This window comes from Erpetoichthys calabaricus, chromosome 1 (genome assembly GCF_900747795.2).
Source record: "Erpetoichthys calabaricus chromosome 1, fErpCal1.3, whole genome shotgun sequence".
Classification (NCBI taxonomy): Eukaryota; Metazoa; Chordata; class Cladistia; order Polypteriformes; family Polypteridae; genus Erpetoichthys; species Erpetoichthys calabaricus.
In genome coordinates, this window is record NC_041394.2 from 184,797,266 (window position 1) to 184,824,478 (window position 27,213).

The following is a 27,213-nucleotide window of genomic DNA, read 5'->3' on the forward strand; positions in this document are numbered from 1 at the left end:
CTGTGGCTGTGGTCTGTAAACAAATTAAATACATACACTAAGTTACAACGTTACGTACAAATACACATTTTAACACTCTGAACGTGTAAGTTTAACAAACATTTGAACCTGTTTATATCAAATTATCTATGATAAACTTACTTTTCCGCAAGGACGCACAGCATGGCTCAAGTGATAAGAGAAAAGGACAAACTATTCCCACAACGTTCAGCAAGCAAACAAAGGGACGAAAGACGTGCGAAGCCTGAACTTTCACCCGGAAATATGTAGGAAAGGCGCCACAAGTGATTTTTAATATTCTGCCATTAGAGGTTCAAATTCAACCTGACAAAGGACTTTCTGACAGATATGCAATATCTTTTGGCCACAGACATTTCTAACCAAGATGTCCTTGCTCAGTGCCACCAAGTTGACATGAACACCATTCTGATGACAAAGCGATGCAGGTGGATAGGCCACATGTTGAGGCAGGACACTGATTCCATCACCAAAACTGCTCTGCACTGGACTCCAGAGTGCAGACTAAGACGGTGCTCAGAAAACAGCACGAGGTGTACAGTCCAAAAACAGCTGTAGAGCATGAACATTACCTGGGGAACCATGAAGAAATTGGCCAAGGATAGACATGGGTTGATGAGCTTTGTTGATGCCCTAAGTGCCAGTGGGCATGATAGGCACACCTGACTCAGACCCCTAATGGGGTTTACCACTGAGACATTTAAAGGATGGCTGCTGAAAATGGGGCTTTGCAATCATATGCAAATAATACATTAAAATCGGCAATATCAAGCAGTAATTGCCACTAGAAATACTAGTATTTTCCTGGCTATATTTTAAAAGCAATTTAATAGTATCTTGATTAAAAAGGTATAAATTCCTAACAACATGAAACATCTCCCGTGTGTTCAGACTTTTGTATATAATTCAATGGCTTTCATACAAGTAAATCCTTTATTACACTTAATCCAAAACGTTAATCCGCATTATTTTTTTATTTACACTTCGAGACATATGCACATATGCATTTATAAAGAAACCTGTTTAATCATTCAACGTCATTTACATCCACCATTTTGATACTGAGTTTGTACCCTCGTGAAGCAGGTACCTTTCAAGGCAGCACAGTACGCAGACGTGATCAAACCCTGAACGGTTAACCAGTCCGTTGCAGATCGTTGTGATTAAAACATCAACAATATAATTAAAGCGCTGAATTTGTCCTGAGGAAAGTTATCCATCTTAAAATCCCCACAAAAATGATGTGATCAGTGTCAGATTTTATTTTGCTGATGTGCTCCAACCTCCCCTCAGCTCCAAATTTGATTATGCACGTCTGAAAGGGGACAAATGACTATCAGACTTCGCAAACCCAGTATTATTCTTTTCACTGCTGCTCGGCAATTTAAAAATGATAGAAATACTTCCCTTCAACGGCAAGTAATCGATCTGAAAAGAGTGCAAAAGAAAATTCCGCCTCCTCCTTTAAAATTTAGATGAGTACTTCACGGCCACCGTAGTTTAGTCTGGCGCCTTTAGGCGGCGATACTTACCCGCCTCATTTGTGCCGGAAGTTGCGTGCCACAACCGGAAATAGTGGAGAGGGGAGCTAAGGGCTTGAGTGCAGCAAGTTGAGCGAGGCGCTGCAGCGAGGAAACAGTGCAAGGGCAAATGACTGAGGAGGTAAATACAGTGTACTGAAGCAGGCTGCAAAAAATTAATAGCCTGGACAAGACAAGCGGCCGCGTACTCTGGATTACTCCTATTATTGTTTGTTGCATGCCAGTATTAAAAATGCCATAAACATAACCATAAATCATGCCTTAGTTTTTATTAAAATGAAATATAAGCTTATTATAATTCAAATGAGTTAACCAGCCCCGTTCAATAGAAGTGGTCTGGATTCTTGTCATCTTCCAGGAATAAACTGGAAACATTGGTGGGAAATAATAATAAAAATATATTCTGACTGAAATAAATTGCTAATTTATTTTCGTAATTTAGTGGTATGTAGAAAACAAGTATTGTGACCGTCACTGTATACTGTATTTAGCACTTTTGATAAATACGATAAAATTTTAACACTGGTTAAGATTTGGTCTGATAACACAGGGTAGCAATTTTTTTTTGTTACTTGACTCAATATCCGTCGTTCTCTATCACGTATGGATTTTAAGTGACACGCAGTTAAAAGTTACAGTAAACGTTTATTTACTTTATACATACATGCTGGAATCGTCTCACCTGGTACAAGTGTTTTCTGCTGTATGGGGTCCCAGGGATATCCTTAGGAGTATTTATCAAGTACACCGGGACCCTGCTTGCCTTGACTGCTTTTCCATTCCGGAATATCTTGGTAAAACCGTGTGCCGTAATCATCGCTCACACCTCCGAGATTTCCAGGGACGTCCAGGTGAGAATCCAATACATGATTTTTTTTGTGTGTGTGTAAAGACTCGTAAAATCCCATGGCTTTGCGCCACTTCGAAAGTTCCTCCTCAGTTTCTTGGTAGTTGTTGGCCTTATGAGTTCCCCATGATGCTCCTGCAGAAAACTTTCGTAAAGTACTGCTGTATATCTTTTTAAGATTGATTTAACAGGTCATCGAAATTCAAATCAGGTATAATTTCCCAAATTTGAGGGCCTATAAAAATCTTTTCTTTGTCTTGGCATCACACATCCTAGGAAATTTGTCTCTTAAATCTGAGTTCATTTTGATCCACTGTCCTAACAGTTCCTCGTAAGTCGGAGCTTAATGTGGAAAGTTAATTGTTTCTCATACAGAAATTAAAATATTTTAAACTTGAGTTTAACTTATAAACTTGTATGCCTAAAAAAGACATAACTCAAAAACTATGGGTGATATCAGAAATGTGTTCAGATTTTTTTCTATCAGCCTGAAAAAGTACTTTTAGAACACTCCAAAGTTGTTCTGTAACAAAATCTTTTTTGACCAGTGTAACTGAACAGAATGTAATCAAGCATTTCAAACAGTTCTAACCTGTATCCCTTTTCATTTCATAGACACACCTTTAATACTTTAATTGTATATCCTCTAGAAAATATTCTGGTTTATGTATGCTGTTTAGCAATATTAAATAATACTTAATAAACATATACTAGAATTGTGACTTTATCCAATCATTTTAAAATTTGCTTAGTCCAGTTTAGTTATGTAGATGCCAGCCCTGGTTGCTACATTCTCACAAGATCTATACATCAATACACATGATGACAACAGAGAATTTAAGACTCTCTAGCATTTAATGTGTTAGAACTGTTTGATATAAAGCTATGCAAACTTTTAACAGAAATTAAATTAAACAATCTGACAGTGTTCTAAGAATTGATATATATTAACTGGTCTGGATTGCATGGTGAGTGACTTTGTTTTTGTACTATGGAATATTTAACTGATTACTTTTTTTAGTAACTGCAATTCATGTGTATTTCTATTTCTTGAGAAACAGAATATTAATGGGCCAGAGTCCAGTGCTGCACTGGAGGAGGACACCTGTATAAAGATTTCAGGACCTGATGTTCATTCATCGAACACTGTTACAGCTGGTGCTGCATGTTGTTCTGCCTCTGAAGAAGAATCCTGTTCCACAGTATTTAAAGCTGGGTCATCTAAACAAGATACTGTGCATCATCTCCAGGAGGCAGTATTGCTAAAGGCAGAAGGGAATTCCTACTATAAAGTGGGTCAATATAGGGATGCCATTGGACGGTACCATCGGGCATTATTGCTGCTAAGGAGTCTGGACCCAGATACAACAACATCTGTTCAGAATTTTGGAACACAAAAGGTTAGACTGAATAATGATCAGCTTGTTCTTTTGAGGAACACACAGGTGGACTGCTACAACAATTTAGCTGGTAAGACAAGAAAACTAATTCATAATCAGATTTCTTAACTGCCATTATTTTCAAGATTTTTATAGTGTGTGCAATAATTTTGTTTTAAACAACATTCATACTGAAACAATAAAGTAGATTAGTGAGGCTTTACTTTTGTAGTATTGTACTGCCAGGTTCCTCATAGAAGTGTGATGCAAATGTCATCCATCCTTTTAATAAAAGCAATTAGTTTCCTTTTGTTAGACTAGTGTGGAAAAAGACTTTGAAGCTTGTCATTGTAACATAATGTGCTATGTGAGGCTCTTTCACATATTACTAACTAGCAAAATACCTGCGCTTCGCAGCGGAGAAGTAGTGTGTTAAAGAGGTTATGTAAACATATATATACATATACATATATACATATATATACATATCTACATATACACATATCTACATATATATATATATATATATATATATATATATATATATACACATATACACATCCACATATATATATATATATATATATATATATATATATATATATACACATATCAACATATATATACACATACATATGCACACATACATACACACACACATATATATACATATATACATATACACATACATACATAGTGCGTTGTAACACGGGCTGTGATTGTTACATGGGAGGGAGACGACAAATCACAGCTTCCTGCTTTCTAATCAGGCCTGTGATTGGTGCTTTGACTGATGCCCAGATCCCACAGTATCTCCCCTTAGGAGAGGCGTTAGGCAAGTGTAATTGAATAGCGGTGCTGCAAGTTTAGCTTTACACCTGTTTTTAAGGCTTATTGACTGAAAGGGGCTTTCATGAAAAAAGTTAGGGCTTTGCTACAGGATACACCCTCCACAAGTTAAGGAAGTAAAAATAAAGGTATATATTTCTGTTTTATTTAAACCTTTTAAGTTTGTATGCGGGCGGCATGGTGGCGCAGTGAAAGGTGCCAGTTAGGAGACCCGGGTTCGCTTCCCTGCGTGTAGTTTCAATGTTCTCCCCGTATCTGTGTGGGTTTCCTCCAGGTACTCCGGTTTCCTCCCACAGTCCAAAGACATGCAGGTTAGGTGCATTGGCGATTCTAAATTGTCCCTGGTGTGTGGGTGTGTGTGGGTGTGTGCGCCCTGTGGTGGGCTGGCACCTTGCCCGGGGTTTGTTTCCTGCCTTGTGCCCTGTGTTGGCAGGGATTGGCTTCTGTATTTAGGATATAGCGGGTTGGATAATGGATGGATGGACATTTGTATGCATAGCCCCATTTGCCCATTTTCATTTTTTTTCTTTCTTCAGTAATATTTCAGCAAACCCGGAGCTTGTCAGTTCAAATCCTCGTACTGACACCACTGTGTGACCCTGAGGAAGTCACTTCACCTGCCTGTGCTGCAAAAAACAAAAGTAATGTAACAAATTGTACCTCAGATGTTGCAAGTTGCTGGAATAAAGGCATAAGTCAAATAGATAAATATGTATTATACACATAGGAACTATTCATTTATTTTCAATTAAGTCACCTGCAGCAAACCTTTATAAATGAGGGTTTCTCCTTTTTAGATAGTGCAAACTGTTTCTTCTTTATTGAGGTTTTCTCTTGGAGAGCTTTTTTCATTTCATTGTAAATTAAAGCAGCAGCTGCCAAAATATGTAGCTTTCTTATTAATTTTTCAACATTGTGTAAAATAACTTTATAAAGTAACATAAAAGGTTTAAATACTGGTTATCCTTTTACACTAAAATATTACTAAAGAGATACAAAAAAAGTAAAATGCATGTTGTTTTTCTTTAAGGAGATTAAATATTACTGAAGAAAGAAAAAAAAAAACAAAAACAGCCAAATGGGGCTATGCATATGAACTTAAAAGGTTTAAATAAAACAGAAATATATACCTTTATTTTTACTTCCTTAACTTGTGGAGGGTGTATCCAGTAGCAAAGCCCTAACTTGTTTCGTGAAAGCCCGTTTCAGTCAATAAGTCTTAAAAACAGGTAAGCATACAATACAACTGATAATATGTTGCGCTTATTTATCTGGTGTACCGACATTTTTGCACGTTTAACGGCTGAAATCCAACGTGGTTTGTGCCCTTCAGAATGAAAACAGTTTGCATTTACCTTTTTAATAAAAGGCGAGCTTTTAAGCCTGAGAAATCACCCTGTAAATGCACACGTTTAATTGCACATGTGTTAATATGTATGCTTAGACAGTATTAAAAGACACTCAACAATTAACGTCATTTACCTTTGTTCCCGTGTTTGAGTCGTGCTGTAAATTCTTACTGTGAAATATAATTGACAAATAATTTGGTGAATGATCTTGTGAAGAAGGTGGAGCTGGAGTATTACGTCACTTCATTAATGAAAATGCTGTGGTGTGCGGAAGGGCGGGGGGAGTGTGGGGGTTGACGGAGAATGTTTTCTTCAGCGCTCCTTGTTTTCAGTTCACGTGATTACGTAGGAGGCGTGATGACGCGATACGCGACTCCGCCTCCTCCATTACAGTATATGGACAAAAAAGAGGTTCCAGTTATGACCATTACGCGTAGAATTTTGAAATGAAACCTGCCTAACTTTTGTAAGTAAGCTGTAAGGAATGAGCCTGCCAAATTTCAGCCTTCCACCTACACGGGAAGTTGGAGAATTAGTGATGAGTGAGTGAGTGAGTGAGGGCTTTGCCTTTTATTAGTATAGATCAAATATATTAATATAAATAACTGTGGGCTAATCACCTCCTGTTTGTTGTCCCTTTGGAACTGTTTTAAACAAATTTAGATTAAAAGTACTGAATTTGCTAAACTAAAAGTTCAGCCCTTTGGTCACACATCTTTCCTTTTACTCTAATTTGCAGCACATCAGTGACTCCTGGTCTAACTTTTCAAACACATGCATAATATTGATGTTTCCAATTACTATTATTTAACACATTTCATTAAACATTTTCGAATTAACAGGATTGGAAGGCTGTACATTGCAAAATTCTGTTATACAACGTACATGAAATTGTGGATGGTCAGACATGTTTGAAACACCACCTACTTCTTGAAGTTATGTTTTACCATTTTTTGCCCGGTGGACTGAAAGCTATACTGTTGGACTTTTCTGAGCAAAAATGGACATGGATGTCATCCTTTTGGGTTACTTTTCAAAATTTTGAGTGTGTTTTTCAGGGAAAACACGTTTGAATTAATTTTGTCTCTCACCAGTATATTAGGCAGTCAACTAGAATTTTATTAGGCAAGTATTGATCCTAAAATTATTATTTGACTGCAGAAGTACCTGTACCTAACCTTTCTATGTACAGTTTCACCAGTGTCTCCAACAATTCTATCCTGTGCTAAAATAATACATACTCAACCTTGACCTAATTGCTGACAGCAAGGGAACATCTGCTGTATCACATATGCAGTTCTTTCCAAAATTAAATATCTCCTAGGTGAAGGCCTTTGACACCAGCAATAGTTTTACTTACGCTTTGGATTTTAATAAGGTTTCATCTTGTGTATGTTATCTTGAGTATAAGCATAATGAGTTTGAGGGAACAGGGTGTTTCTTGTGGTTTAATTCACAACTATTATTCATATGATGGAAGATTTTGAAATCAACTTTTAACAGAAAGAAAGCAAATATAAGATCTGGAAATCTTGGTCTGGCTTTGAACCTCTCTGCAGGACCATGCAAGTTCTCAGTAAAGGTTAAATGTGCCTGGAAGACTGTAGGTTTTTATTCTAACCAGTTCTTGCATTTAGTTTTACACCTACAGTATCCTAATCTAACATGCCATTATTTCTCATATTTTACATGTTTTTCAACTTTCTAGAAGTTCCATGCAGGATGTATTCATATTCCATTGGTGCTTGAGAAGTAACTGTAACCTTTTCTGATCTTTCTGATTAGATTTTTGCTCTTAGGATTCTTTGGAGATTTCTTGGCTCTCAAGCCAATAATTACACATATGAAAATGCTGCTGTATCATGTGCTTTTTTAGCCTTCATTCTCATTCGCACCTATTTCTGCTCTTAATTATTTCATTTGTTCATCCATGTTTCAAATTTTCCTCTTCTACAATACAGTCTTTGGTGCCAGGGACCATGTACTAAATAGTAAAAACACTAGATATGACACTTAATGCAATCCTTCACTCAGACGTACAAGGCCATTTTTGATTTATCAGTTAACACTTCATTTGGGGAAAATGTTTATATAAAAAAAAAAAACCTGGTGAAAACCTGGTAAGTAGTGAGAAGAACCTCATAATAGCAATAACCAGTGAAACACTGCACCTCCTCACAGTCAATCCATATATAATATACTAGCTGTGTTACCTGCCATTGCTTATTTGGGTGTATCAGAAGTACTATGTAACAAAGTGCTTTTCTGTACACAATACCTGTAGGTATGTCAGAATACTTATTTTACATACATCTTCAAATTGTGTTTTATGTTAAACTCCTTTTTAGTTGTAACACTGTGAAAAACAGAACAGACTTAGATTAATACACTTTACCTAAATGTGGAGAGGATAGAATAAATATTGCATTGCATCACATATAAGAATGTAAAAGTAATTAATTTTATAATTCAGATACAAATAAAATGCAGTGCTTCTACCTTCCAAAAGATGACACACTATAAATGTTAACACTCCTGCAGAGACGCAGTGCAAGAAAAAACATGTTAAAAAAAAACTTGCTTCCAGTATGTTTTGAGGAGCTGTCACAATAAACATATTGCAACAATTTACTGCATTTTCTTTTCTCCTCTCCAACTAATTTGTGCAGGACAAGATCTCTAATCACATCTCCTTACTCTCTCCAGCTTGTCTCCTGCAGAGGCATCCAGTAAATTATGAACGGGTCAAAGAGTACAGCCTCCGTGTATTACACAGGCAGCCTAGAAATGTGAAAGCATTATATCGTGCTGGAGTTGCCTTGCTTGAGCTAGGAGATCCAGAGACATCTCTGCAGTACCTTGGCCAGGCTTGTCAGCTGCAGCCTAATGGTATGTGTTTTTTAAGCTTTTTTTTTTTTTTTATAAATGATTGCAAAAAAATGTCTTGCTATTTACAACTATATACACACATTATTTAAATACCGCTAAAGAACAGCCAAATTTATTACTGCTGCAGTTTAAGGTACTTGGTTGTCAGAGTAGATCGGGGTTCTGTTCTGAAGTGTTTTTTTTATTATAGTAATATTAAAGTGTGGTTATGTTTTTTTATGAAAGAAAATATTCTTTCCTTGGCAGTATGTCTGAATTGAATTAAAACTGTGAGAAGATAAAAGTATTCTTATGACAAAGCTGTATTGTTAAATTAATTTTAGAAATGTCAGCAGTATTTGTTCTGTTATGTTTAAAGATCTGTTGTTTTAGGTCAGAATAATAAGTTGTAATGTGAATGTATTTTTTTATTTACTATCACATACATGCTATTATTTCTAACTTCAAAACTGTGCTACTTGAAATTCATGAGGTCTTCACTATTTTTTTAACAATACAGACAATAAAAAGCTAAATATTTAAAGTAAAGGTTACTTTACAATGTGTAGAAGTAAAAAACAGCTGAGTAACACTACTTAAAAATAATTAAAGTCAGCAGTAAAGGATTAATGAATTTGGTTAGTATGTAAACAAATGTGAATTGAAACATTCTGTAATAAGCTGAATGAAAATGAAAACACTTGGAGAAAAGAACAGTAATTGACTAATAAATATTTAATTATTCAAAATAATATGCAATATTATAACAGAACTACATATGTGTACCCTGCTATAATTAAAAAGAATATATATTATAGCTTTTAATAATATTGTTACCAGTTTTCCTGTAAAGCGTTATATAATGTAGTAGTAATTTTCTCTAATTATAGTATTTTTGTTTACAGCAACAATATAATTTCATTTAGAATGAGAAAATAGTAATTAACTTTGTGATTCCTATGTAATTATTTCAAAATGTACAAACAGACATAAAGCAAGAATGCATATAGGGTGTGATTTTGAGATGCTTAATTATATGATTTTGATTCATTAAGAAAATATAATGTTTATTTGGGTAAAATATTCCTTTGTAATAATAAGCAGAAAACCTTGAAAAAAGTTAATAGAAGGGCAAAAAGAAAAACTAGAAAGTTGCATGCAGTTGAAATTAGTTACCATATAAATATGCAAAATGTTAATAACTGCTGAATATTAATATTATTATTGCAGTAGTACAATATTACTGGGTGCATCGATAGAAGAGTAAAGAAATATTATTGTGAACAGTCAGGGAAAGGTAAACTTTTGAAGAATATAGTTAGACACTTTTTGTTTCTTCTAAGCAGTGTAATTATGTTCAGTAAAAACTGTGCCTTTGCACTTGTAGAGTTCCATTTGCCTCAAAGTATTTGGAAAAGACACAGGAGCACAGAAATAGGAGAATAAACCTGTCTAGATTCATATATTTTTTGTAATAATACATTTTAGAGGGTAGAATTAATCAGACAATTTGGATGTAGTGTTCATGTTCGACAGTGTTTTGGCATAGCACATGCAATTTTAGTAAGGAAAACTTTGGGCCAGTGTAAAACAGATAAACTGAAACAAACTTAAATATGAAAATGATCATTGAACAGTGGAGTAGGTCTAAAGGTATATTGCATAGAACACAGGACACTAATTATAACATTTAGAAGTATAACAAAGTTCAGTAGTTTAAACAAGAGATTAAAATAATTCAGAATGCTATTAAGAATGTTAAACAGCAATTAAGTAGTTAAACAGCAGACAGTGTAAAAGCTGTTAATATTAAAAGATAAACAGATGAGGAATTAAAGTGAAGTAGGAATAGTAAGTGTGAAAATAAAATATACAGAACGTGAAATAGCAAATGCCCTAATTTGATATTTTTCAGGAGGTTTCAGCATTGAAAAAGTTGATAGTCTACCACATGCTACTAATACTAAGAAAATATTTGTTTGCAGACAGCAAAAATTGAAGTACTACTAGGTTTAAAAAGGTGGAAATCCAATAAATCACTAGAACCAAGTTTATCCTAGAAGGCTTAAGTAAAATTGTGATTACAGCCCCAAATCCAAAAAAGTTGTGAAAGTATTGAAAATTCTAATAAAAACAGAAAGGAATGATGTTTAAGTTTTGTTCACCCAATACTATATTCAAAACACTACAGCAACAGATTATTTTGTGTTTTGCCTTGTGGATTTAATTGCTTTTTAGAAAATATGTACTCCTCAAAAGTGATGACTGAATGCACTCCACAAAATTTGGGTTTGTCGAGTGTAACATCACTATTTCTCAGGGTTCCCACGCGTCCTGGAAAACCTGAAAATTTTGAGGGTTATTTTCCAGTCATTGAAATGACCTGGAAACTGATCGAAATGGCCAAATGCCCTGGAAATAATCTTTCTTGTCCTGGAATTTTATTTCTGTTTTTGCTTTTTAATTTTTCTGTTTGAAACAGCTTGCTGTTCGTAAGTCTAGATATGATGACAGCTGAGCTAGGTCGTGGCCTCTGCTGCGCAATGTCTCCACCTACTGAGACATGTAGAGGCAATTATATTTGAGTTTTAACCCTCGTTGCTCTAGCTTGTCAGTAGCTGACAGGAGAACAACAGAACATCAGTTCATCACTTGAAATTTCTGCTGAGTGCATGACTGTAAGTATGACCACAGTGCATATGGTGCAACTGACAGTTTTGTTACTTCATACCATCTGATGTGGACCCAGGTCGCATATTAAACATGTCAAGTAAATTGGCGATGCTAATTTCTGTTAGCCTGTTAATGGCAATTCCCATTAGGTGTTAGCATATTATTTGAAGAAGACAGGTCTAAGGAGGCCCCAGATATTAGAAGCTTGATAAACCTAGGAACCTGTGGTCTTCATACAGTTCATGGAAGCTTCCAACAAGGCGAGAAGGAAAGTGGATGGAAGATAGGTGACAAACTAAGAGCCCTTTGGCAGCTTTTTCATGACACACCAGCCAGACGGGATGACTTTATTGAAATTACCAAAACATCAACATTCCCTCTAAAATTCTGTGCTCACAGGTGGGTGGAGGACTTGCCAGTGGCAGAGAGAGCACTTAAGATGTGGCCACATGTTGAAATATTTGTCGACAATTACAAGAAACTGCCAAAGAGTAAAATGCCAACGTCAACATCATACACTGTGGTCAGAGAGGCTGTTGGTGACCCCCTTTTTGAGGCAAAATTACAGTTTTTTGCCTATGTGGCAAGGCAGCTAAAACCCTTTCTTGAGACTTTCCAGACTGATACCCCCATGATGCCATTTTTGGCAAAAGACCTTCAGGCCCTTCTGAAGAGTTTGATTTCATGCTTTATGAAGAGGGAGGTACTGGATAACATCAAAACACCTGTCCAAATGCTTAAAATTGATGTACTGGACAAAACACTCCATTTGCCACTGAAAGAGGTGGATCTTGGCTTTGCCACCAAACAAGCTCTTGAGAAAGCCTCAGAGAAGCTGCTTGAAAAACCGCTGCCGGGTCAACAATTCCGGAGAGAATGTGTAGCCTTCCTGTCCGCAACAGCAAAGAAACTGCTGGACAAATGCCCTTTGAATTATGCAGCAGTAAGGCACATGGCATGCCTAGATCCAGTAACTATGATCAGCGATGAAAGGCGTGCCATGTCTATGTTTGAGAAGCTCTTACAGCTGCTTCTTAACGCCAAATGGCATACAGCAGAGGACTGTGACCAAATCCTGAGTGAGTACAAGATGTTCCTCACTGAAATGGTGCAGCACCATAAGGAGGAATTTCAAGGGTATAGAAGTAGCTCCTGTCGGCTGGACACATTCATGGGAAGAGTTGCTGGTGACAAAGCAGAGTACGCAATTCTGTGGAAATCAGTGAAAGACCTGTTCACATTGTTACATGGGCAAGCAGCGGTCGAAAGAGGGTACTCTGTGAATAAGGACATGCTTGTTACAAATCTGAAAGGAAGGACTCTGATGTCTCTTCGCCTAATCCAAGATTCTTTGACTGGTGGCTCATTTGATGGAGTATTGCCAAAGCCCCTCTTGCAGCATTGCAGAAATGCCAGGATGCGGTATGTCCAATACCTTGATGATGAAAAAAAAAAGAAAAAGGAAACTGAAAATGACAAGCAAAGAGAAGAGCTCCGCTCTGAAATCACAAAAGTGGCAGCAAAGAGACAGAAAATAATCACTAGCATTGAGGCAATGCAAGAAGAAGCAGATGCAATGGCAGAGAAGGCTGAGAGAAAACAGGACTTTACACTGCTCACAAAATCTAATGCTTATCGTAAAAGTGTTGCTGAAAAAAAGAAAGAGGTCATCGGTCTGGATGCAGTTTTATCAGACCTCAAGGAGCAACACCAGCATTGTTTCTAAACCTAGGCCTACACCAGATGCCTTTTTCATAGGTTACACTACAGTGACTTATAGATTGTTTTTTTTCCAATATACTGGAGTTCAGGCTCTTATCCTTTGTTCCTAGTATTCTTTCTAGTTTAACCAAGTTTTCAACTCAGGAATTGATGGCAAGGCTATCATGATTTAAAATGGATGTATTTTGCTTCTTTTCCCACAAAGATAAGTTCTTTATTATAATCTTTGTCATTGACTTATGCAAATTCTACAGCTGCTGTATTCCCAGTAAAGCTACCAGTTGAAAGTTAACTCTGACTTTGTTTTGTCGCGTGCCAATTGTTGCATATATTAGTGTTATAGGCATCATACACATGATATAGGCAATAAATTGGCTTTATGCAGTTTTGTTTAATACAAATATTGTACATAACTTTATTTAATACAAACAATGACATAATATGTAATATGCAAGTAACTTTTACTGAAATTAGGTCACTATGGTAGCCTATTTCATGGTGTGATCAACAGCTCTATACTGAACATTATGGAATTGCTCAGTATATGTCAGTGTTTGGATAGTTTTCCACAATCCAAGAGGCATTTATTTCTTTAAAAGAGTTTTGCAGTTTAAAACAGTGTGTAACAAAAAGAGGTCAAACAACTCCATTATACATCAGTGCATTAATTGGTGTTGCCTTTATGTAATTTAGCATATCGGTGACACTAAGTCCCTGCATAATCAAAGAGAAATTAAAATGGCGTTAAGCATGCGACTAAAGTGTATGACTGTATGACCAGATCCTGTCATGAATTTCCGGAAAAAGCTCCTGGAAATGTCCTGGAAAATGATTCCTTAAAAAGAGTGGGAACCCTGTTTCTTTCAGTAACACTTATTAAGCATTTGGGCACTGAAGACACAAGTTAGTTAAGTTTAGCAAGCAGAATTTCCCCCCATTTATCCATTGTGTGGGTCTTCAACTGCATAATTATATGGGACTTTTGTTGCTGTATTTTATGCTTCATAATTTGACACACGTTCTCAATCAGAGACAAATCAGAGCTGCAGGCAGGTCAGTCTAGTACCCACTCTTTCTACTTATACAGCCTTGCTTTTTTAATCTGCACTGAATGTGCTTTGATGTTTTCCTGCTGGAAAATGCTGGGATGTCCCTGGAAAAGACATATAGCAAGATACAGTGGTGCTTGAATGTTAGTGAACCCTTCAGAATTTTACATATTCCTGCATAATTATGACTTAAAATATCCTCAGATTTTCACACATGTCCTAAAAGTAGATATGGAAAAACCCATCTAAACAAAGTACACAAAAATGTTGTACTTGGTCTATTTATTTATTGTGGAAAATGATCCAATGTCACAAATCTGAGAGTAGCAAAAGTAGATGAACCTTTGCTTTAAGTATTTGGTGTGATCCCTTTTTGCAGCGATAACTGCAACTGAACATTTCTTTTTTTAAATTTTTTTAATTTTATTGAAATCACACAACATTCCATACAAATACATCAATTTTACAAGAATAGGATTGAAAACAAATCAACCCCCACTCCTGAGAAAGAGAGCATGGGCAGCAGAATAAAACTTAAACCTAGTAAAAATAAGCAAATAGATAAATTAATAAGTGAATATAGATAAATGGAGAAGAAAAAGAAAAAATAAAGAATAGGGAGAGAATCTGCTTTCTCAGTGCTTTAAGAGCTTATTCTGTAGTACTAGGGCAGGGGTAGGCAATGTCGGTCCTGGTGAGCCGCAGTGGCTACAGGTTTTCATTCCAACCCAATTGCTTAATTAGAAACCAATCTATCTTAGGGCGGAGTGGTGGCTCTGAGGCTAAGGATCTGTGCTGGTATCCCGAAGGTTGCCGGTTCGAATCCCTGTCACTGCCAAAAGAGATCCTACTCTGCTGGGCCCTTGAGCAAGGCCCTTAACCTGTAATTGCTCCAGGGGCGCTGTACAATGTCTGACCCCAGGGGGTATGCGAAAACTACCTAATACAAGAAATTGTATAAGGCGAAATATAAAGAACAAAAAAATCATTGCCAGTCTCAGGCCTTATTTAATTTTATGGCTTGTTAGTCTGTGCAATGTAAGGCTCTTATATCGTAGATTTTTTTCCTTTCCAATGATATCATCCAAATGATTTGAAGCCTAAAACTGATCATTTTCAGTCTGTCACATTTTTCTATTAAGTGTTTTATTAAATCAAACAGTGCATGATGAACACACACAGATGTAATTGGAAAAAAGCTAGCTGGAGAACTGCTGGCTGCTTTGTCTTTTACATCTTATTGCTAATAAGGAGCAATTAAAACACTGAATGCAGCAGTTTAAGATTGAAATAAGCAATTAAGGTTGGAGAACCTTAACAAGCGAGACCACTAAAATGAAGCATCAAAATGTCACGTAAGCAATATGTGCTTCATCAGCAATAATTGAGTTCTCGTTAAGGGACTGGGTTGGAACAAAAACCTGCACATACTGCGGCTCTCCAGGACCGACATTGCCTACCCCTGTACTAGGGTGTTGTACCGTGTTAGCCATTATGAATGTAGAGAAAAGCCAAGCAAAATGACACCTTTTATTGGCTAACTAAAAAGATTACAGTATGCAAGCTTTCGAGGCAACTCAGGCCCCTTCTTCAGGCAAGATGTAATCATTACATCAAGATGTGATTACATCTTGCCTGAAGAAGGGGCCTGAGTTGCCTCGAAAGGTTGCATATTGTAATCTTTTTAGTTAGCCAATAAAAGGTGTCATTTTGCTTGGCTTTTCTCTACAGAGCTTATTCTAAAATGTTATTGATTAGAACCTGCCAGGTTTGGAAAAATTTCTGCACAGATCCTCTAAGTGAGAATTTTATTTTTTCCAATTCCAAATAATATATAACATCAGTTACCCATTGACTTAAAAGGGGAGAGTTAGGATTCTTCCAGTTGAGCAAGATAAGTCTACGTGCCAATAGTGTAGTAAAGGCAATCACAGTTTGTTTGTCCTTCTCCACTTTAAGCCCATCTGGAAGTACACCAAACACAGCTGTTAGTGGGTTAGGAGGGATTGTGACACCAAGGCTGTCTGAAAGGCATTAAAAAAATCTTGGCCCAAAATGATGTTAGTTTGGTGCAGACCCAAAACATGTGACCCAGTGAGGCTGGAACTTGATTGCAGCGTTCACAGGTTGGTCTTGCCCTGGAAACATTTTGGACAATTGTAAGTGAGACAGATGTGCTCGATATATAATTTTTAGCTGAATAATTGTATGCTTTGCACATATGGAGCTCGAGTGAATTCTCTGCATTGTTACCTTCCACTCCTTTTCTGATATGTTGAGGGAGAGATCCTTTTCCCATTGTCTTTTGGATCTTTGAAAAGGAGGGACTGTAAAATGATTTTATATATTGCAGAGATGCTGTCTAAGTCCTTGAAACTGATGAATATTTTTTCCAGCATAGAGAGAGGTGGGAGATGAGGGAAATTGGGCAGGTTCTGTTTAACAAAGTTTCTAATTTGAAGATAATGAAAGAAATGTGTTGCTGGAAAGTTAAATTTAGAATGTAATTGTTCATAGGATGCAAAGACGTTGTCTATGTACAGATCTCTATGTGATTTAATCCCAAATGTTTTCCAGACATTAAAAACTGCATATGTTTGCGATGGTTGAAAAAGGTGGTTCTCGTGCAATAGTGCCACCGATAAAAGATTCTCTACCTTAAAATGTTTCCTACATTGGTTCAATATTCTGAGTGAGTGAAGCACTATTGGGTTATTAGTATATTGGCATTAATTTGCATTTATCGGGGTGCAAAGCAAGGAATATAAAGATGAACTGCAGGATTCTATTTCTATTGCAGACCAAGCCTGCATATGTTCATCTATTTGTGTCAAATGTCCAGGTTTTAATATGTTGTATGTTTGCTGCCCAGTAGTAAAATTGAAAATTAGGTAGAGTCATGCCACCTTCTGCCTTTGGGCTTTGTAGGGTCGCTCTTTGTATACGTGGATGTTTTGAATTCCAAATAAATGTGGTGATGGTTGAATCTAATTTCTTAAAGAACAATTTATTGATGTATATTGGAATATTTTGAAATAAAAAGAGAAGCTTATGGAGGATATTCATCTTAACAGTGTTAATTCTTCCAGCTAAAGTGAGATGAAGGGTTGGCCATCTATGCAAGTCTTGCTTGATTTTTTCCATACAAACAGCGAAATTTTGTTGATAAAGATCTTTATGTTTACTTGTGTTGTTTACTCCTAGATATTTGAACTAAGCTTATCGGCTTTCTCTCCATGTTCATAGTAATGTCTTGATTTAAAAATGAGTTGTTCAGTTTCTTTAGTTGTTAAGAGGTTGAGCTCTGAATGCAGAGCCTGCCTTTTCCTTTGAAGAGCCTTACTTGGACACCTGGCATGTTCTTCATCTATTCCAGTAATTTTGTTGGTTAGCTTTGATACCTGCTTGCTTTCCAGTTTATTTCTGTGGGAAAGATATGAGATAATCTGTCCTCTTAAGAATGCCTTCAGGGTTTCCCAGAGTGTCCCTGCAGAGACCTCTGAGGATATATTTGTCTCTAGAAAAAAACTGATTTGATATAAATTCTGTAAAGTTCTCGCCTCCTAATAAAAGTGGGTTAAGACGCCATCTGCGAGGTGAGTATGTGGGGCATAATGATTTTATCTCCAGGATCAGAGGGGCATGGTTGGAAATAACAATAGCATCATACTTGAAGGATTTAATCGTAGGCAAGAAATGGTTATCTACAAAAAAATAATCAATTCTTGAGTAGCAATGATGCGCTGGTGAGTAGAAGGAATATGTTCTTGAATTTGGGTTTAGAAATGTCGAGGGGTCTGATATGTTGTGGTCAGTTACAAACTGTGTAATTGTCTTTGCAGTGTTAGATGTCATCGCCCCTATGGCAGGAGACCTATCTAGGTCTGGATTTAAAAAACAATTAAAATTCCCAGCAATTATAATTTTATGAGTGTTCACATTGGGGCAGCTGAACATTTTTGATAAGTGTTGATGAGTCCTTCACATTGGCTTGGAGGAATTTTAGTTTATTCCTCCATACAGAATTGCCTCAAGTCAGGGATGTTGCTGGATTTTCTCAAATGAACTGCATACTTCAGGTCCTTTCACAACATTTCTATTGGGATAAGGTCAGGACTTTGACTTGGCCATTCCAACACCTTTATTTTATTCTTCTTCAGCCACTCTTTGTGCGCTTGGGGTTGTTGTCTTGCCGCATGACCCAGATGTAGTTCACAGACAGATGTCCTGACAATGTCCTTTAGAATTTGCTGGTATAATTCAGAATTCATTTTCCCATCTACAATGGCTAGCTGTCCTGGTTCACACGCAGCGAAACAGGCCCAAAGCGTGATACTACCACCACCATGTTTCACAGAAAGGATTAGGTTCTCATGCTGGAACTCAGTGTTTTTTTTTCCAAACGTAAAGCTTCTCATTTGAATCAAACAGTTTTATTTTGGTCCCATCAGTCCATAAATCATTACTCCAGTAGCTTTCAGGCTTGTCCACATGCTGTTCAGCAAACTGTAGATGGGGAGCAATGTTTTTTTTTTTTTTTGGAAAGAAGTGGCTTTCTCCTTGCAGCCCTGCAATGCACAACACTGTTGTTCAGTTTTCTCCTGATGGTGGACTCATGAATATTAATATTAACCAATGTGAGAGAGGCTGTTAGTTACTTACACCCTTGGTTCTTTTGTGATCTTGCGGACAATCACACACCTTTCACTTGATCTTTGTTGGTCAACCACTCCTGAGAAGAGTAACAATAGTCTTAAACCTCCATTTATACACAATCTGTCTGACTGTGGATTGGTGCAGTTCAAACTCTTTAGCACGATGAGCACTAACAACTCTTTTTTTGAGGTCCTCTGAAATGTCCTTTGTCTGTGGCATGATACACAGATACTGCACAAACATGTTTGAAGATGAAGCCTTTATTATAACCTTAATCTTTAAATCTAAATAGGGTACCCATTCACTCCTGACTGTCATCACATTGATTGACAACCATGACACTGATTGACAACACTTGACTCTAATCTCACCTTCATATTACCTGCTAGGTTCACATGCTTTTGCCACTCACAGATATGTAATACTGGGTGATTTTGCTCAATAAATAAATGAGCGGTATATTTTTTCTCATTTGTTTAGCTGAGTTCTCCATGTCTACTTTTAGGACTTGTATGAAAATCTAATGTTTTAATTCATATTTATGCAGGAATATAGAACATTCTAAAGGGCTCACTAACTTTCAAGCACCACTGTATGTTGCTCCAAAATTTGTACATGCCTTTTGTATTAATAGTGTCCTCACAGTTATGCATGTTACCCACTCCATGGGCACTGACACGCCCCAATACCATAACAGACACTGGCTTTAGGACCCGAAGCTGATAACAGTTCGGATGCTTTTTTTCTTCTTAGCCATTGAAAACACTTTTTTTTTTCTCCAAAAACTATTTCAAGTGTTGACTTGTCAAACCACAAAGCTTGATTTCTCTCTGCTATTTTCCATTGCAGATGAGAAATAGAAGTATGGACTCCATTTTGCAAAGTAAAGTCTTAACTTGCATCTGTGGCAGTAAATGGTGTTGACTGACAAAAGTTTACCAAAGTATTCCTGAGCCCATCTCATGATATCCGTTACAGATGCATGATGGTTTTGAAGACAGTGATGTTTAAGGGACTGGAGATAATGCATATTCAGAAGTGGTTTCAGCCTTGCCCTTTTACACACTAAAAGATTCAAGGAATCTGATCAAATCTCAATTATACTGGGCACTGTAGATACTGAAATGCCCAAAATCCTACCACTTTATCTTTGGGGAAAGCTGTTCTCAAAGCGCTGGATTATTTCCTAACGCACCAGTTGGCAAATTGATTTGCCCCATCCTTGCTCTTAAAGATATAGGCCTTTTGTGGAAGCTCCTTATATATTATTACAAGGTTGCCTCACCTGTTACACATCAACTTGTTATTTCTTCTTGTCACTTTACTATTAGTCCTAAACTATCCTTATCCCAACTTTTACAGAATGCGTTGCAGGCATCAAAATAAGAATAAACATATCTCTCTATTATAAAAAAAAAAAAAAAAATCTTGTTTGGAAGGAGACGAGACGTAATTTTCCCAGAGAGACACTTTCACGTCCTGCAAGATGAGTCTTTGTGCCAAGAGATTTAACCATGCCCAGGGCCAGAAATAAAACAGGCAAAGTTGAACGTCGTAAAGAATTCAAAAACGTTGGTGCGGTACACATGCAGAGTAAGTTAGAGATAATGGAAGTACGAAAATTTGAAAGTTTCAAAAAAAGGATAGTAAAGATCGCATTAGCGCAAACAAACAGAAATTATTACTCAGTGAAATCATAGAACAGTGAAAAGATATTGAATATATTGTTCGGATTTAAACTTTAAGTCAGAGACTTGTAGATCGTCTAATTTGTGTTGCCATCAGGTAAAAAAAAAAGTAGTGTTTCTTCCCAATGAAGAGGTGTATCCGCGAGAATTAAAAGATTTGTTGTTTGTTGAAAGTGAAATCACGTGAAAGAAATCATTTCTCATTTGTGTGAATGCTATTGTCAGACACATTTCTTGTAGAGAGAAAGAAATAATATTCACTCAGATATATGTTGCGTTGTCATGATGTAATTCCAAACAGGAAATCAAAACAATGCAATATTGATGAAAAGGTAAAAGTGAAAAGATATCGAATATATGGACATAGGTGAAATGACAGAAGTGTACCGCATGAGATGCAGATCACGTGGCATGGCAGCAGCAGCAGCTAGCCAGCAGCTGATCAAGAAAACAGGAGGTTAAAAAAAAACTATTAGTTGCCCATTGTATCACTGTTTAAGAGGGGGTTTTTGGAGGAACGACCGCGTCTCCTTAGTGGGCTTTCAGCTCCCCTCTTCACAACGCAACTGGCAGAGACACTTAGCGAATGCTGGCAGGTGGGGGGGTGGCGGTTTTGGTTTTAATCAACAATGCAGTTGATTAAATAAAATAAAAAATACATTGTTGTTATACTATTTTGGTTTGAAAATAGTGAATTTACAAATCAGTCCTTTTTGTTTATATTAGTATTTTCCATACTGTCACAGCTTTTTTTGAAGTGGGGTTGTACATATATAAACCATTAACATGTATTTTTCATAAAGTCACTGGACCACTGGGAATTTTGTAACAATTGGAAGCTAGCAAATGTTCACTCATTATCTATAAGAGGTGATCAGACTGACTGAGTAAATGTAGACCAAGAAGAATTTAATATGTAGCACAGGTAATTTAATAGCAGCAATTATCAAATATTGAGCAACACATGTCAAGTAACAGGTGTATTACTGTGTTCTTTTTGTTTCTTTTTTTCTCAAAATTAGGTCTGTTTGTAAGTCTCACAGTGTTTCTTTGTCATCTCATCCTCTGCTATTGTTTATTTACTCTCCATCTCCTAAAACAAGGCTTGTCTCTGTGCAGAGCTGTGAAAAACTACTCTTAAGTCACTATCTGTTCAGTTGATTTGGGAGCAATGTTTTCCCACCTTCACTACTTTTGATAGGAATTTTTTTAGGAATATTACTAAGAACCCCAATTATCAACATGCACAGTTTTAAATTTGTATATTGCTTGCATTTAACTCCCCACAAATATTTTGCTTTGGGCTTTTCGGGTGGCAATTTGTGTTCCCTTTGTTCCTGTAGCTCTCCAGGGACTTTTCTACACTTGTTCTGGCAATGCCCCCTGGATATAAGTTTCTGGTGGAATGTATTAAAATTTCTCTCCTATATTATTTCCTACAATATTCTTTTTTCCTCTTGAATTTTCCTTCTCTCAGACATTTCTGATGTCTGTTATTCTATTTTTTATAGTCATAATTGATGCTACATTGGCCTTAGCCTCCTTCTGGAAATACCTCCAGTTTGCTATCCATTAATATCAGGAAACCCTCTTTTTAATTTTATATTAGAATTATTTGTGTCATGGCTCAGTGATGAATCCGGCTTTTAAATTGACATTTTAAATTGTCAGTTCTCTGTCTGAAATTTTCACTGGATTGTAGAGGGAGCTGTGATCCAGTGTTCAAGCTTGTAGTGTTGAGTTCCTTAACCCCATCGCCTCTATCCTTTGTCCCTCTCTTCCTTCCTTTCCATATGATATTGCTGGGGTTTTCATCTCAGGGTTAAAAATCAATAATAAAAACTTCACAAAAAAATTCTATCTGAAGCAAGAAAAAATGTGGTCAGAGAGGTGCATATGATATGTTGACTTTTCAAAAAGCTTTTGGTTAGGTATCACAGGAAAGATTAGTATTTAAAACAAAAGAAGTAGGAGTTCAAGTCATAGTGGGTAGAAGTGTGCAAAATTGGTTAATTCAGAAGACCATTATCTGAATTAGATATTAAAATGAGTGTAGTGTTGTTTGGTGTACTGGTACTGAAAAAGTACCAAAATAACACATTTTAATTTTGTTACTATACCATCTTTATGTTAATTTTTGTACCAAAAGTAAATTGTTACATGCAGAAACATTGCACTTTGTCTTTTATGGGTGTGCTGCAAACTCTAATGGGGACCTCACTCATCATTAAAATATGGCGGAGAAGAGGCATAGAAATTAGGAAGCTTGTACTGTTTTGGTATCAGTACCAAAGTCAAAATTTTAGTATCAGTCCAAAACTACATAGCAGTCATAGTAGACTTTTCCCTGTCTCCAGACAGCATACAGAAGCTATTAAAAGGGCAAATGGGATATTAGGTTAGTACAATTCAAGAGAAGCTGTTCTAAAGCGAAGCAACACAGTAGTGAGGCCTCATCTGGAATATTGTATGCAGGTCTTGTCTCTATTTTACAAACAAAAAATTTATTCCTAGTGATTGAGAAGATAAAAGTGTTTACTGCTCATAAGAAAAGATATATTTCTGTCCTGTGTGTCAGATATCATTAAATCTAAACTATGTACAGTAGTTCACTGAGTGGTACAAGCTTGGATGATGATTACTGATTTACCTTCATTTGAAGTGTTTGATTCAGAACCATGTGTGAAGTACTATCTTTTCTCAAGAAAATTGAAACAGACCAGATTATGCTGCCTGGACAAAAGCTACAGAAGTCATTATGGCTGGTAACACTGGCACAAACTATAATGAATAAATACTGAGGTTTTGTGTACTACAACCATTATCAAGGTTTAAAATGTTTTAGAAGCAGTATTAAGTTATAACCAATGCACAAGGAACAAGTGTGTTAAATTGCCGAGAAGACAGGCCCTTGGGAAGAAACGGCATGGCATAAAGTATGTGCCAAAGTTAACGCAGTGATATTTGTTTTGCAAGGAAAATGTAACTAGAGATTTTTTTTTGTACAACATTTGGTTTAGGAGGCATTGACTTCTTATGTTAGTTTTTTCATCTGAAGCCTTATAAGTAGTATCTGCTTGCATTTAAAGGTAGCTCACAATCAATTTCAGATATCTTAAAATTTAGCTAATTTCACAGAGAGGAATTATAACTGTTAACCAAATGCATATTATTTTAGTGGAGATTATGTGAAGTGTTGTGAGCTTTGCAGAACTTGAGTAAACTCTGTTTAAAAATTGTATTTGATATTAAATGAAATAACAGAAGTTCAGTACCTTACCTATTGAAAATCAGTTGCTTTGCTTACCTAAATTGTCTTGGCATCCTAAATGAATGTGCTAGAAAAACAGTTGGTAAAAATGAGTATATCTCTATTTCAGATACAAATGTGAAAAAATATATTCAAGTGGCAGAAGAACAGCTGCATAAATACTATGAAAAAGAGAAGGCGTTGTACAGAGGGATGTTTGGATAACAAATATGGCGCACCAAAGAGGTATGAGCAGTAGAAGATGCCTTAATAAAAAAGTGAGACCACTGCAGAATTAAAGCATGTCTTACCGAAAGAAGGACCAAGAAAAATGACAAAAATGGTGAACTGACTGTTGTGTATATAGCCCTTTTCCCCTATCATTGCTGTTTTATTTTATTGTTATTTTGGTGATTTTAAATATCAATAGTAAATGTAACCTTAATGGGTCAGTCTTGGCAAACATGACTGTCAAAAGAACTAATTCTTGGATGAAGGGGGTTTGGTTTGTGAGATGTCTGGACAAAGAATGCAAGCATAAAATGCCAACACATCATATTTATTCTTTGCTATGTTTTCAGTGTTAATCTTGAAGTAAAATTATTTTTTGTACATTACTTTATCTCCTGTGTTTTTTATGCAATTAAAGAAGTACAGTTTCTTACCTGTATCTATTTGTTCATCATCCAGTGCCTGAAAACTTGAAAACCTTACTATGGCAAAGTAATTTTAAAATTTGAGGGAATTAAAAAAAAGAAAGGTGCTATATTGTAGTTCTTCGTCTGGTTTAAGGTTAAACAATATCTAGTATTCTAGCAGCTTTAAAGATGACCCACAGAAGCAGCATTGCATTCTTGTCTAATGCATTCAATTAAATGTGTCCTACTGTGTCTTCTACATCTTTTTTTATGGAGCAGATGACATTTGCATGTGTTTTATGAAAAATACCACATGCGTATGGGGAAATGGGTAAAACCAGCCCACTGAACTTTCTTTTATGTCTGTTGCTGTATTTTTTCCACGTTTTACAAAACCCAATGATAAGTTTATTTTTTCATGACAAACCATAATTATTAAATGCTGTTAGTGAGGAATAAGAGGTAGAAATGGTAATATGTAGCCAAGCAGTGTCTTATACAGCATAATCTCTCTGCTGGCCATTAACATTGCAACGCCAAGAAAGACATGGAATATCAAAGTGACAATTTGATGGGAGATTACTTATGATGCATGCTGTACACAAGTAGAAGTACAACTTGGTCTCACATGCAGAATGCACAATAATCAATTTTTTGTGTATCCAACATAGGCAGAAATAATTGCTTATACACAGTCTGGTATGGCCAGGAAGAGACAACTGGATGTGTTCCTGGTAGCATGCCATGCAGCCTCTATACATTCCCAAAGTTTATTATGGTATCTGCTTGTGATTTCTGGCACATTAGTTTTCCAACCTTTTTCCTGGTGTTCTCAATAGAAGACAAATTCGATGAACATGTGGGACAGAGAATAAGTGCCACATAATGGTAATCCAGGAACCGTAGGACGTTTAGTGCCACATGTAGCCAAGTATTGCCCTGTTGGAATATAGAACCAGGAAACCTCTAGAGATAGCATACCACACACAATAACACATGGAGCTGGGCATGTATGGTGCGGCCAGATGTCTGCATCCAGGAGCCTTTTACCGTGAAGCCTCCATACATGGATCCATAAATCATAGTAAACTGAACAGTGACTCATCTCAAAACATATTGCGATCTCAGTCATCCTGGCATTGGTAGCTTTCCTGGCAACATTCCAAGTCAGAGATGCTTGTGATTGAGGGCCAAAGGTACCTGAAGAAATAGGTGGCAAGCTAGTAGGCCCTGATGTCAAACTGTGTGTACAGACACCCATTGACATGCAACAGACCCCAGCTGTTGGGCTAAGGTCTGTGATGTGGCTGTTCAATCCATCACTGCCATGTTCATGAAATGTTTGTCTTCCTGTTCATTTGTGTAGAGAAAAGCCAAGCAAAATGACACCTTTTATTGTGTGGTAGAGCGCTCCAGATCCCTCACTTTGATGTGTCTGATCTTCCTCTACTCACTGACGCCACACTCTTGTCAAAGTGCTTGCATTTTGTCAAATATGAGTGTTGATGTTCCAGAACGATAATCTGCCTTCTGGCATATCCACAATTCTCTCTCGTTCAAAATCCAAGAGCTGGACGTATGTCACTACACAAGTACATTAACTGCCATCTCTCACTCAATGAAGTTTTCCTTTGCAGATGCCTTTTATACTCATTGTAAGAAAGTTCATGAGTGGACACATCACTATCATTTTGATGCTTTACCATGGCTAATTTATTCTGTAAGTTTCAGACCAATATGGTGCATTTTTCCCAGTGCTGCAATTTTAATTGCCGGCAGGGCCATCTAACGGGGCATGTTGGGTGTCACTTGACAGAGTGATCACACTGCTGTCTTAAGTATGCAAATGTTACTGTATTTGTACACCTCAGATTTGATCCAAAGAAGAAGGTTTAAAAGCCATCCAAGCTTGTGGTTCAGTGTTTCTGGAGACAGGATTAATGTTTGGGGCAAAGACTCACTAGAAGGGATTAAAGAGACCATGGTCCTTGGAGAAAGAGACTGAAGAAGAGCCTTTAAAAATGTAAAACGGGCCAGCTAGAGTTTTAGTTTATGTTTAATTGGTTTTGATACTTTGAGTTGTCTTTTGTCTACCCCCTTCACTTTGTGCTGTATTGTATAACTGTTATTGAATCTATAATATAATTGTCATTGTGGTGACATGCTAACAGTGTTCCCTACTTTTATATCATGTACTGGGTGTATTCATCTGCTCTTATCATTAAAACTTCACAATATTTTCCTGTGTGTTATTTATTAACAGCATCAATTGAATGATTTGTAATTAAATGCTAACAATTTACCTTTAATCTCAGAAAACTAACAAAAGTCCTGTTAGTCCATTAATCCACTTTTGAACCTGCTTATTCACATCCAGGGTACCGGGAAGGGCCACAGTTTATCACCAGACACAAAGTAGGAAGCACCCACACCCCATGACCCTAATCATCATGTCTCCTCCTTAACATATAGAGCAAGTTTGTTATGAATTGCTGAAGATCTCCAGACACTTCTATTTTTGAGTGATTTTTGCTGCAGTTCTAATATGTAAGCCATGGAAGTCTGTGATGTTTTATATCTTAGGTCTATTGTCTCGCTGGATTGTTTATTTTTGTAGATTTTATTACTCAAACCTGTCTCAGCCTTTTTTACAAGCATATCTCCTGTTTATCTACTCATGACGGAA

General features: G+C 36.6%; 1 protein-coding gene across 2 annotated transcripts; it reads left to right on the forward strand.

Moving 5' to 3' along the window:
- Nucleotides 1-1,551: 1,551 nt before the first annotated feature.
- On the forward strand, nt 1,552-24,648 carry ttc9c (tetratricopeptide repeat domain 9C). Of its 2 annotated transcripts, none has more exons than XM_028809959.2 (4): nt 1,552-1,680; nt 3,468-3,876; nt 8,690-8,872; nt 24,020-24,648. In XM_028809959.2, the coding sequence occupies exons 1-4, from the start codon at nt 1,669-1,671 to the stop codon at nt 24,112-24,114; spliced, it is 699 nt and encodes a 232-aa protein (XP_028665792.1). In that variant the 5' UTR covers nt 1,552-1,668; the 3' UTR covers nt 24,115-24,648. The 2 variants fall into 2 exon arrangements, with proteins under 2 accessions (XP_028665792.1, XP_028665784.1); XM_028809951.2 differs by having other exon boundaries at nt 1,568-1,680; nt 3,462-3,876.
- Nucleotides 24,649-27,213: the final 2,565 nt, after the last annotated feature.

Coding starts and splice junctions, on each gene's coding strand:
- ttc9c (XM_028809951.2), top strand. Junction 3,877..8,689: donor CTGCTACAACAATTTAGCTG/GTAAGACAAGAA, acceptor TACTCTCTCCAG/CTTGTCTCCTGCAGAGGCAT. Junction 8,873..24,019: donor TTGTCAGCTGCAGCCTAATG/GTATGTGTTTTT, acceptor TCTCTATTTCAG/ATACAAATGTGAAAAAATAT.